The sequence below is a fragment of the Pleurodeles waltl genome, chromosome 11 (genome assembly GCF_031143425.1).
Source record: "Pleurodeles waltl isolate 20211129_DDA chromosome 11, aPleWal1.hap1.20221129, whole genome shotgun sequence".
Taxonomy (NCBI): domain Eukaryota; kingdom Metazoa; phylum Chordata; class Amphibia; order Caudata; family Salamandridae; genus Pleurodeles; species Pleurodeles waltl.
In genome coordinates, this window is record NC_090450.1 from 573,148,764 (window position 1) to 573,162,325 (window position 13,562).

General features: G+C 44.2%; 1 protein-coding gene across 4 annotated transcripts in view; it reads left to right on the forward strand.

The window, feature by feature from the left end:
* Nucleotides 1-13,193, forward strand: part of PDLIM2 (PDZ and LIM domain 2) — a 142,040-nt gene extending 128,847 nt beyond the window's left edge. For all 4 annotated transcript variants that reach the window (XM_069214042.1, XM_069214043.1, XM_069214045.1 and 1 more), the window contains 3 exons: nt 4,996-5,138; nt 7,543-7,657; nt 12,487-13,193. In XM_069214042.1, coding sequence (XP_069070143.1) covers nt 4,996-5,138; nt 7,543-7,657; nt 12,487-12,673 — 445 coding nt within the window. In that variant the 3' untranslated portion in view covers nt 12,674-13,193. The remainder of the gene's footprint in view (nt 1-4,995; nt 5,139-7,542; nt 7,658-12,486) is intronic.
* Nucleotides 13,194-13,562: the final 369 nt, after the last annotated feature.

The following is a 13,562-nucleotide window of genomic DNA, read 5'->3' on the forward strand; positions in this document are numbered from 1 at the left end:
GAGCAAAGACTTGGCAATGCTTGGAAGCCACATTGTAGAATTCTAAAATGAAACTGGGTCTAATTTTAAGGTTAAAGAGATTTAAAAGAGGCACTGCTCTCATCTCTCAGAGCCCTTCTATTAAGAAGCAGTTTGTATGGGGTCTAAACTACTGAATAACTCTGAAAAGCGGCTTGTAGATTCAGAAGCTAACACTGGATTCATCTGTGAGCAAATCACTGCAGCAAATGGGGATTTTGACATGCCCTTTGGCAGACTCTAAGAGACTGTGCTTTATGACCTTTTGTCAAAAGCCTTTGAGAAATCTGCTTTTCATACAAATACGAGCAACGTGTTAACTTTGGATGCCAAGGGCTGTGCGGCTCCTGTTACATGCAGCTGATCCCATGACACCCATCTATATGTCCACCTTGGGGCAAACTGACAGGCAGACCATGTGGAACAAGAATCAACTTGACACCACAACAGTAAGCCTGCTCCTGGAAAATCCTTCATGGAGAGCAAAAAGGTACCGATTGGAGAAGGTGGGCTATGGGTCTAGCCAAGCACTGAGGATAAATGAGCTGCAAGATTTTAAAAACGGGAGATATCTTAATGGTTTTGTGTGAAAATAAACTACTTTAAAAAGAAATAGTAAAACAACCATAATTGGCAGTAAACTCATTTCCTTGCTATTCCTGATGTGCCAATGGAGGAAACAGTATTTTGAAAACAAAGACTGCATAAGTTTTGAAAAAAGCACATCATACAAATAAAATGTAAATTTTGTGCATGTTTGTACATGGGGTTGCCCGGACTGGTATTTGAAAAACAACTCCTAAAGTAGTGGTATCAGCTGAACGCCTGGATTCCTTGTGATTTTCCTCATGCTGGCCGTCCCAGGGCACCTACCTCTGGTCAGTGTGGCTTCCCTATGCTCTTCCACTTACTACAGGAATGTAGGGTATTTCTTTGGGTGAGCAGAACAGAGCCTTCGAGTATCAAGTAAGAGAACTACTCAACCTGATTGTACTCATATGAGACTGAGCTTCAGCGATTTCTAATATAGAGCCCTGTAAGTATTTGCTGGGCTTGTGGTCAGAAGCTATCTATGACATTAGTAGGAAAATGCCCATATGGGTTGATTGGAAAAAATAGTGATCCAGGATGCCTGCCCACTTAATACGGCCCAACTGGAGTAGGAAGCATCATGTGTCAATCTAGTCCAGATCCACCCGTCATTCACAACGATGGGGTCCGACAGGCTGCCATCAAGCAGTTTGGGATTGACCTAGTTTCCCAGGCTTTTCATGGTTCCTGGCCAAGATCCACTGAGGGACTGTGCAAGTACTTCCCACGTGGCACCTTTTCCAAGACAACACCTCTGGATCTGTCCGAAAAGACTTCCTTCCTTTGCAGATTCTCTCTTCCCAACTGATTTCTTCCAAATAATTTTGAATTAGACGTTGCTCGGACATGCCCATTTATCTGCCAGTCCAACCACACACTGTCCCTAATGACAGACAGGCCCTATCCACCCAGTCAATCACTCCATTCCTGTCACTGGTGGAAAGTAGGAGTAACCGTGCCCCTCTAGACCATGTTAGCACTGCCAAGTATGGGCACGACTGAAAACCGACACACACAGTGCATTCACTGATGCCTTTCACTGTAATGGCTTAGTCAATCTGTTTATCTGTCACTTCGCTTTTTAGCGAAGGACTCCCTCCGTGACATGGTTCTAGATGTGATGATCTGCCCAGCTTAGATGGAAACAATATCATTTCCCTAAAATCTGTGTCATGAAAGGTGGGTGAACTTAGAGGAGCATAGATGACCACTATCTGAAATACATCAATCTATATACAACCAATCATTGTGATGTTGCCTTTTCACGTGTTAGCCTTTCACATGTTACCCACGATGAGCAGCTCAATTAAGTAAACAATGTCGGATTGTATTGGAGGAAATGTATAGCATCCCTAGATTCCATCCTGTAAAAGTACTTGAAAGCTTGACATATTCAATACAGAGAGGACAGAATGTAGTCGTTGTTTTTTAATGCCTATTCTTTTAAGGTTAATTCCTTTGATTAAATGCTAGGATTGGCTGTCTTTAATCACCTCAACTATGTTGGAGAGTTTAAAGTAGTGAGATTAGCCCTGTGATCATATCTAGCTGAAGCTTTACTGCAATCGATTGGAGACTTTGGTAGTTTTTGGATGTTCACATCTCTGGAACCCCATGTTTGGGAGATATGCTGTGTGCGGCTACTCCGAGTCTGGTCACCATAGTCAAATGTCTTGTAATGGAAGCTGATTTTGCTTTTCAGTTAAAAGAGCAGGTTTGGGCTGTAGTCTTTACCTCTGATTTCCCAATACAGAAACTCTGTAAAATCCTGCTTTTTTTTCCAAATCTGTAAGACAGCCAGGCTGCTGTATAGGCTCCTGTAAAGTCTACATTAGATTATGACAAAGTGGTTTACTGCGGCATTTGCTGAATCCTATTTGAGATGCTTCAAAAAGCCCAAAATAACACCCCATAAATGGTGATAAACAGACCCACATTTAGCCATGCCACTCCCGTTCTGAGGAAACTATACTGACTATTAATCCATGCCTGAATTTTAAAGACTGTGTGTGAAGTATGCAAACCCCTTTTTGGGCACACCCTTTTGTTACCTTCAAAATATCATATTTGGGGCTCAATTTGTTGGCAAGTGATTTTCTATATAGGGACGGACTCTGCAGAGCTAACATCCTTACAACTAAGAAAGCTTCTGTTTGCTTTATTGTAGAAAATAATAAATAAAATAAAAAACATGTCTCTTCCAATTTGGCTAAGGCCAAGATACCCTACAGGAGGATGAAGGCTTTATCAATTTCCAAAGGTGGAGCAATATCAATGGCAGATTGTGAATGCTGCCTTCTTGCCAAGCCACATGTAAAAGAGGACAAGACAATTTGTAGTGGATGTTTTGCTAACACCCTCCATGGTGAATTGCCATTTGGTACTGTATTTTGGTACTGTATAGAATGAACAAGTCCCACTCGGGATGGTCTGGTGGAGAGATGGTTTACCCTTAAAGTCCATTCCTCTAAGCCAGAAACAAAGAAGCAGTCTACCCTTATAAGCCAGTTTAATATATTGCATGCACACCATACACCATGGACCTCTATACCATAACCATCACCGTAAGGACACCATTTCCACAGCTTATCCTCTGTTGGGTGGCACACAGTAGCGGGACACACGTTTCCCTTGCACACAGCAGACGCCTTGATCCTTGCCCTTCTCCTTTCTGTCCTAACACACAAGCCATGGTCCACTTCACTCCATACTATACCTCACCTCACCTCTCATGCTGTGGTGCCTCTTCTTCATGCCACACGTCTTATCCCACGGCTCACCTTAGAATGCTCCCAACTTCTCACACTATGTATGATGAGCTACGCTTTACATTTCTCTTATTCTGATTATTCATTATTTCACATTCTATCGCATCCTTGTATCTGAGCCTGGCTGAGTGAACCTGCTATGAGAGGCGCATGTGAAAGGGTTAATCCTGCCTCATCGAGGGGTGTTGGGTTCAAGAGTCTCATGGTCCTGTGACCCAGTGTCTTGAAGTAGGATGGCGGAGGGAAGTAACATATGGGTGGCGGTGTGCAATGTGTATTTGTGTCCGGGCAACTCTACAGACATGTGAACTCTTTCTGCTGCCTGAGAGTGGACTGTCCGAAATGCATGGTAGCCGAACTCACCACGGGGTCTTAGTAGCTACAGGTCTCCTACATCGCTGTCCTATTCACAGAACAAATCTTCCCATGTAATTATTGTACATTGAGGCGCAATGATTCCGAATAGGCACGACAAGCTGTACTGCAAGAAGGCCTCCACAGCCCTGGGGCCATACCCAGGCTTAGGAAGTGGGATTTGAATGTATTATTCAGGTTCAGGTGGAAGTTATGCCCTATTTCGCAGGAAACATTCCTGGCGCGCTGCCACTGCGAGTTACACGAAGACTTTCTTTAAAACCCAACCCACGGCTATTGTAAGGCTAGAAAAAGACATATTTAAAGGGATTTACTCTGCAAAGATGTGTTTACTGTTGACTCCTGGTTTCTGACGTAATACACTGTAGGTTTGAATAATTTCTTAGTGTGATTTAAGAGTTTGTCAACAAATGGACATACCCACAGCGGGTGTCCCAGTCGCTTTCTGTTGTGCAATGCCTCCATTGAACTGTGAGTGAATCCACTTTGTGCTGGTGAGTGCTACGCGGTGATGCACTCTGTGTAAGGTATTGAGCCCTACAGGCCTCTGACATGAAGTTCATCTACGCAGCTCGGCACGAGGCGCTGCGTGTTCCCACCTCTTTTTGTCCCTCACCTCATGCATCCTCTCTCACATCATGCCACCTTTACACCACACGCCCTCCTGCAGCATGCCCATTTCGCAAACCTTGCCCCCTCACAGTATGTCTCCTTCACGCTAGCCTTGTGAGTTTAGCAGATGTTTGTAGTCACAAAGGTCGCATTGGCGCATGTCAATGATTAACATCTTATTAACCCTGTCTGTGGCTTTCTGCCTCGGCCTACTCTCCGGATTACAGCTAGTATCTTTCTAAAGCATCTCTGGATCTGACTTGGTGCATGCCTGCAGCACCTGCGTTGGGTCCTGTCGCTATGGTACGTGCCTTGTTTCCTCCTGGTTCTTGCCTCTCTGGCCTGTGGTCTGGTCCTGACCATGTTTCTGCAGTTCCTGGCATTCTTAGTCACTGTATTTCCTGCTGTTGTTCTGATATAGCTCATGTCTATATTTCCGTCTCTAGCTGTGACTCAGGTCACGTGTATAATCTCTTTCCAGTTGTCGCCTTGTCAATGTGTTTGTGGAATCTGCTCCGGCTTTGACTCAGTTTCTGTCTTTCTTGCTCCACGTCTACCATTTTGTTCTCTGTGAGCATGGCTCTTGTTCTCACCTGGCTCTTATTCTCACCTGGTTCATTTGTTTCCCCAGTGTTGATTTGGACCAGAGGATGAATCGCTTTGAGGAAGACTCTGAGGTGTACAAGATGATTCAGGAGAACCAGGAGACGCGCGCTCCTCCACGACAGTCTAGCTCCTTCCGCCTGCTACAGGCTGCTCTGGACACCGACTCTGGTATGACAGCTCATGGACCTGGGGATCAATAATGTCTGGTGCCTAGCAAAGGGTCCCTGAGCCTTAGGGATGGATGCCAGAGGACAGATGTTCCAGGAACCTAAGCACGGTTGGTGATGCGTGTGATGCCATTCTGCTTGGGTCTCACATGCATGCACACAGTACTGGTATTCTATGGAAAGGTACTAGGTAAATAGTGCCTGGTGGCTAAAAACCAAGGTACTGGGGCCTCAGGGATGCTAACCATGGGATAGGGATTCGGGGTGAATACCAGCAACTGGACTAAATGGCTTCAATGTTACAGGGATGGAGGCTAGGATAGTATAGTCTCAGAGGGGTAGGCCAAATGGTTGGATACTCTAATATGGGAGCCTCGTGAATTATTACCAAGAACATGAGTTCTGTGGTTAGCTATCAACATAATGTGATCCCATGCATGGTACCAAGTTGTGTTGGTGTTCAGTGATGAATACTCAGGTACTGAGGTCCCAGGAATGGATACCATGCTACTAGACCCATAGGTGATTACCAAGGTATTGTGGTCCGGTGAAAGCATACCTGAGCACTGTGATGCTTCTTTATGGGTACATTGGCACTGGAGTTGTAGGGGTGGATACAAAGATGTCAGGGTCCCAGAAATTGATACTAAGGCACTGAGAGTAGGGATAATTATACGCAGGCTGCAGTTCATGGGATAACCTAGTTCTTCGGTCCTATGGATGGACATCCAGGAACTGGGATCCAAATAACTTTCCTTCATACAGGGGTCCCTCGGATGGAAAGTAAGATAAGAGGGCCCTGGGGATAGAAATCAAGACACTTAGGTCCTGATAACTTATTAATAAATTACTTGTGTCCTTTGGATATATGACATAGTGCTGAGGCACTAATGATGGACACCCAAAACCTAGAGCCGTAGGAATAGGTAAATTCATTCTGAGGCCCTAGGGATGAATATCAAGGTTCAGTCCTTGCATGAATTAACACTTATGTCCCTGGGTTTCCATCCATTGATACCAGTGTTATGGGTCCTAGCAGAAGATAGGAACTGTGGTCTATATTTTCTAAAACCGTACGTCTCTGTGTGGAGATGATAAATTGACAAGGCCTAAGACGAATGGACCTACTGAGTATACAGCTCAGGAATTCTAGGAAGGACTGTTCAGCCCCCACCCCATGAACAAGACTGAGTGAATTATTACGAAAGAATAATATTGTCATTTAGAAAGTCATCCTGTACAAAAATATACTGTCTCTTTAAAAGGTAATGTAAAACTGGATAATTTAGTTCATCTTTACACAGACCACAATACATGTCCGATGGTGTCAATTTTTCTTTTAGCCTTTTAATACCTTTTAATGGGTCTAGCATGTTTTATATCTACTCCGGATTGGACTGGAGTAAATCTTAAATCATCACTCCTATTCAGAGCACTTGGGCACTGTTAATAGCAATCTGATCACATACAGTGATGACAGTGGCGTGGTTATTGTGGCAGTGTATTTTGTATGTACTATTCCTACATTCATATGTCTGCAGTAAGAGATAGGTTTCGGCTTTCAAGAAAATCAGAGCAAGCCTTCATCTAAACATAAATTATTTTTGTATATATTTTTTAGCAGTTAACACTGATTTGAAAATTGATTGTTTTCTAATCCTAACTTTGGTATCTGCATTTGAAGCTAAATATTAAAAATACAATTATTTAGGATTTTCGAAGTATAGGACTGTATTTCATGAAGCATAGAAAAGCAGAAAAATAGCTAGTTGGACACATTCCTAGTACTTGGGAAACGAAAAAAAAAATGGTTAGGCTTATAAGTGGGCCCCCATAAGGTCAGCTACTGACCGTGACTTTCCTGTTGGATAGAGGAACTTGACAAGGCGATAGTGCCCAAATTGTGAGGACTGGAGTAGTAATTGAGCCCAGCCTCTGTAGTAGCCATCTAGAGTGTGGCTGTAGTGTTCTTAATAGTCATGGTCGAAGTGATGACATGTGTCACTGTTGCTGAACCAGTGTGTTGGATAAATCTGGTTGATTTTTATGTTCTAGATCCACCTATATAAAGGATTTTCTAGATTAATAAGGCTATATCAGGCCTGATCACGGATCCTCCCTACACAGTCATTAATGTTAGCAGATGATGCCCTTCCACATCTCTTATCACGAGGCACATCTTTGACTGGGGATGGATACCATGATACTAGAGTGTTATGGTTGGATACATAGAAACTGGAGTCTTCCTAGTTAAGAATATTGAGCAACTGGGGTTCTAAAGAGAGTTACCAATATACAGGGGCTCCCCTTGAATGTCAAAGTACTAAGGCCCACTGAGAAGTGAGTTATTGAGGAAGGAAAAGTCAAAAGCCTAAATCTAAGGTCCATTTCTTCCATCTTTGCAGATCCAACTCCCTATCTCCCGAGCCGGCTATCACCCAGTGCACCGAGCGCTATCCGCAGCTCCGTGGCAGCAGCCCAGAACCTGCGCACGTGCGAGAAGTGCGGCACCAGCATCATGTAAGCAAGCAAGGGTGCTGAGCACCAGTATCATGTGGGAGGCGCTTGGCTATGCATCAGCGAGGTCTGAAGGGAAGTGGGCATTATATGTGCATCATGTAAGGGTGGGAGCTCCTAGCAGCATTGTGTGAGAACGATTGTGATTTGCACCAGAGTTGTATAAAGAGGGACGCAGCCATCTATCCACCTCTTGTGCTTAGAGTAAGGGTGCTAAAGAACTGTATGCACAACTGTTAAATTATGATACATAGTGCTTTGAGTTCAAGCATCTGTCATGTGAATGGCCTCTTGGCGCTAATGACTTGTCTCATCAGAGTGCATCTGATAATTGAGATTGTATTTTTCTTCAAAAGAGCCACATAAAGGAGCTGCTTCTCACAACTTTCCCCATGCTTGTGTGACCACTGTGTTTTAAACTGCATGTCAACTAGTAGCTCTGCATGTGTAAGTCTCTGATGTTGTAAGCATCTCACAGAGTAGCGTGCTACCCGTCTGCAAAGTGCTGCAGCGATTTGTAGGGAGTAGAAAGTGTCCTATAAGTACTCCTACAATAAAATACACCACAATCTAATGTGTGTTGACGTGAGCCGTGTGCTTTGCATTGGTGTTTCCTTGTATGGGGATATATTAGAAGCGAGGACTTGTAGGTTCCATAACAATTTGGGGACATGCACAATAGGACCCCATATTTAGGGTGTACTGATGTATGTGTGGCCCTGGAGTAATCTCCCCACGCACCCATGTGTGTGAGTTTACAAGCTGTGCACTGAGGGGGCCTGGGTCGTGCACCAGAATAATGTAAAGCTGGGATAGGCGCGGTCTCCATTTAATGCGCATCATCTTAGCGGTGCCTCAGCCCAATGCAAGAACAGGAGGAAGCTGTCGTGTGTGATACTGTCTTGGGCACAAGCAGGGTGCAAGGAGAGACTGATCCGCTCACCAGTGTGACACAAGGAAGAAAGGGGGCAATGCTGTGGAATCATTTTAAGATAGGCAGGACGGCTGGTGCACTGGTACCATTTATATAAGGAAGCAGTTGCACATAAGGATAATGCGGGCTCTGAAACACCTACAAATGAGTTTGAGAGTGTTGTGCATTTCTTTAGTTTGAGATGGAGGGGCAGAATTAACTAAAAACCGAGGCGCACATAGATACACAGGGTTAAAGAAAGGCTGTGAACCACAGTAGGTTTGACATGGATTTTTTGGGTCTCCTAAAAGACCTACAGTTGACAGGTCGGTGACAGATGGACATTCCTGAAGGAGAGAAGGCAGGATTTAAGTCTAAACATCCACAAGAATAGGTAACTGCGATAGCAAATAAGACAGAGAAGTTTTAAGGCCTGGGAAAAGTGGGCTCTAGCCCAGGACTCCAACCTTTAGAGAGGGCCCCCTAATAGAGCCAGCTCTGTTCTGCTGAGAGTCTTGCATTGATGACCTTGAATAATTCTTAAACACATTGTTTTAAATACCGTTTTCCTTTCATTTATTTTTGATATTGGTGATGCTTGAAAGTCTATTACAGACATTTTGCAGAGAAATAGGTTTGTTACATGCAACATCCATAAAAAAGTTTAGTTTAGCTCAAAACAGGACCTCACTTATGAGGAATGGGAAGGTGGTGCAGATTATTTTCAGTAATATTAGTGAGCCGCTGCAGTGTTACAATATTGAAAACACAGCCACTATCCCTGAATATTAGATGTAAACATATTTAGACTTTGGACGAGTGGGCCTGTGCATCGTCAGTGCCCTGGCCAAAGAGGGCATGAAAGAGCTGAACTTGGAACATAAATTCAAAACTGTTTCGAACAGGGGCCCCCAAAAAAATGTTAGGCCCAGGGGCCCCAAAATCCTTAACATGTGGCTGCAAGAAGATTAGAGGAAGACCCTACTGGTCGCAAATGACAAAAGATGAAAGTCCCACCGACGCAGGCAGGCTGTCGGGTAAATGTAGCTGCTGCCAACCAAAAATTAAGTACAACATTAACAAGAAGGAAGCCAAAATGAAAGAAAAACCCCATTGATTACAATGTATAGCAAAACCCGTGGGCATTAATGTTTAGGCGTGAGCACCACAGTTGTTGCCTAACTGGTAATTACTAAACTACAGGCTGAAGTTGCCATCCAAACACTGAATATATTAGTGAACCCAGTGGCAGAAAGCATGCATCCAAGAGCTCAAGAACACGGCTGGTGTGGTAAGCCAGTATCTGTGGATGCCACTGAGAGGATACTAGAATTGCCCTAAACTCGTCAATAGAATGTAAGGTCTTTCCATGTGGTCCTCTCTTGTCAGTGTCCTATGTGGATGCTATCATTGACCACTGGTGTCCGAGCCAACACTATTGTTGTATTGCAGATGCATAACCAAGTTCTTCTCTTGGTAACTGAATCTCAGTAATAGGCTGACACTTAAGACTTACTGTAGGAGTGGTAGGGGTTAATAACTGAGTGTGACACAGTAAATTCCACTCTTGTTACATCAATGTGCTGTCCGTGCTTTAACACTGAAACAGAAAATAGGCTTTTCTTTTCAGTTAAGTAAACAAAACTATTACCTGTAATGAAAACTAGAAGGCGACACCTCCTGAGGTCGAGATACTAGGCCAAATGATTTATAGCTCTTACACACTGGGAGCTAGCTTTGGGTAATGGTATCCTATGGCTGTGCATTCTCGTGGACTCTGATTTTTGGAGCTTGTCCAGTGCTTTGTTAGTTTCAAGAACTTTTTCACACATATGATTCATGGCTTGTGTAGGGGTTCGCGATATGGAGACTCTGGCTACACGCTTGTAGTGGTCTAACCTTGGGGACCACTTCAGACAACTCAGTGTGCTCATGTCTCGGGTGATAATTTTCCAGTTACTTCAGTCATCTGTGGGCACAAGGCCTCCAGGGATGTAAGCGAAGCATTGTAGGTGGGACCTCGTGGGTTGGATCTATAACTGTGAAAGATAGGGCTGTTGGCCTTTAGCAGCTGTGTCAATAACACAGAAGAGAAATAGGGACAGTGTTCGTATGGTGCTGTAATGGGCTTTCAGAGGCATGAAGTCAATCTATAGATATGTTTTTTGACATTGGCTTTAAGAAATACGTCGGTCCTTAGACTGCATTCATGAGAACGTGAGGTCTGCCACCCTTGAGGAGCTGTATTCATAGGTCTGAAAAACATTGTCTGATGATCCTATGGGACGGTGCCATTTATTTTGCGTGGCTGCCGGTCTGTTGAGCTTCAGGGGCTCTGTCAATGACACATGAAGGATGAGCAGAGTGTTGATGTTCCTGTGGCACTGGCACTGAGATGTCGGTCATCAGGCGGCATCTGTGCTAACTTGAGGACTGTTGATCCTTCGATGCTATGTCTACAGGTCTAAGACGCCGATCTGCGTTCCTCAAGAAGTGCTTCACTAGCTGGCAAGGAGCCAGGGTCAACAGCTTCTCAGGGGTTGGATTTATAGCTGTGAAAAGCCGGTTCTTCTTACCCTAAGGGACTCTTTGGGTAATTCAAAGTTCAGTGGATGGAAAACATCTGCCAATCTTCCCTGTTTAAGGTGTATATCTTTATACACATGTATACATGGCTTTTCCCTTTAAATAGAGTGGACCGGGCAGTCAATGATTTTGGCAGATGTTCAGCATCGAGAGATGGGGGCCCTGTTGAGCTCAGAGTCTATGTCAAAATATTAAGAATTAGGATGTGTGTCATTAGCTTTGAGATGAATGAGGTCTCAATCCTTCTGCCTGCATACGTAGCTGTGAGTGACTTGAGATGCCTGAATGTGCAGGAACTGTATCTGTCGCACTGCGAGACGAGGTGTTTTTTCCCCCAGGAGCTGTATTACTTTGTGCGAGAGTGACATAGCTGTAAGTCCTCAAGGGCTGTGTCTCTAGCTCTGAGCGAGGCAAGACTCATTGAACCTGGGTTGCGATATTCATCGGTTTGAGGGATGCATTAGCATGGCTGCCTAGTGGTACCAACGTAGGTGTACCAGCTTCAGCTCATCCCAGACCTTTAGCCATATTTTATTCTGTGACTTGTAGCTTTACCGGTAAGGTTAGCATCAAGCAGTCGTGCAAAGTGCTGTTAGCGATACATGCTAGGACTCTTTCAAGGTCAATCATGACATGTTGTCAATCTTAAGAGCCTAACTTGTTACTTTTGAGAGTTGATCTGCAGATGCTATGTCATCAGCAATGAGGGGCAGGGTCTATGGATAGATAGAGGGTGTGTTTTTCCTGCTATGTAACTTGATGTGTTGATTGCTATGAAAGTTTCCAGCGTCCTGATCTTCAGGTTGTGCCCATAGCTCTGAGATATGCCAGATGCACTGACCCTCAAGGGCTGAGCGCTAAGACTGCATAGGGTTCAGAAAGTTTGATCTTAGTGCAATCTCAAATCGTAGCTCAAGGCTATTGAGTCCTCATCTTATTGTGCATCATGTAGGTCTTTGTGCCATATTAAGAAGTGGCAACGTGTCAAAAAGTGTGCGACTGTAAAGTTCATAGCTTCATTCAAGTTCTTCTTATGTGGTGGTCTATGTCCAGGTCTTCTATGTATCTATGGTGTATGGATAATTTGACTAGCAAGCCCATAAACGATTAGTTAATCCGCCACATCTGAGGCAATTGTTCTTTATATTTACAAGTTAGCAAACTCCTTAGCCCCGAGCTATCTCATGTTTACGCCTATCCAAAACATAAACCTCATCTTATTATTCGACTCTGAGTAAATCCTTTGAGTCAACCCCTCTGAGCCATTTTTCATTTAAGACAAGAACCCAGCCACTATTTTTTCTGTAGTCAACTCTTCATTTGTTTCCTACAGGAACCAGGCGGTTCGGATCCAGGATGACCAGTATCGCCACCCAGCCTGCTATGTCTGTACTGACTGCGGCTTGAACCTGAAGATGCGTGGACACTTCTGGGCAGGAAACCGGATGTACTGTGAGAAGCATGCACGAGAGCGCCACCAGGCTGCAGCTGCAAGATCCTCCCCGGTCCTTCATTCTTGAAAAGAAAAATCCATATCGATGTACCACTATCTGTGCCCGTCTTCAAGCCATTGTCAGTGGGGGCCCCGGAGTGCTGCTGCCTCTTCTTTTAAGGACATCCTATTGTGGGACTTTGCCTGAATACTGCAGATACATTGTCCCGTGTCCCGCATATCAATATCTTCATTGGATTTCTTGGATATTGAGCTGGCTCAGTGACCAAGTGCCAGAACCTTCCAGAAGATGCCGTCTCCATTCTTGGCTAATCAGGAGAAGTGTTGGCGAATGCTGGGCATGACAACAAATATTCATCTTTACCCTGGTGAACTGGTCACTTACTCATCTATCCCTGTTTTTCTGGGCCCCATTTTATGGCGTCCATATCCTGGCACCGCTTTTTCTGAAGCTGCCCTGTCAGCTTCAGCCGCTAGTATGCTGGAAACTCTTCAATGATGAATATATATTGTGTGTATATTATTGAGAAATGTCTGCTGTTCACTATAACTGTATGGGATGAAATATATTACTGTTTGAATGCTTAGATGCATGTTTGGAACTTGCCTTCAGACTAATGTTCATCGAATCATGTAGAAGATGTTATCCCACCTTCCATTCTTCATCTATTGAGGCCGATTTCACCACTTTGCTGAGAAGAAATAAGCAAAGGACAGAGTAACATTCACCCTGTGTCAAACGCCCAGCCTCAAAGAATGTTCCTGGTGAATTCCCGTGGGTCAGTTCTTTTCTCCTCTCTGGTTATTGGGTATCGTTTTTTGCAAACATTTTTGTCTACAAATTTCTTGGCGTTTTTTTTCTTCTTTTTAATTGTGGTGCCATCCATACAACAGGGAACCTCAAATCACTGCACGTCTAAAAATGCAGCCTCGGTTGGTCTTTTCAAGGTGTCACC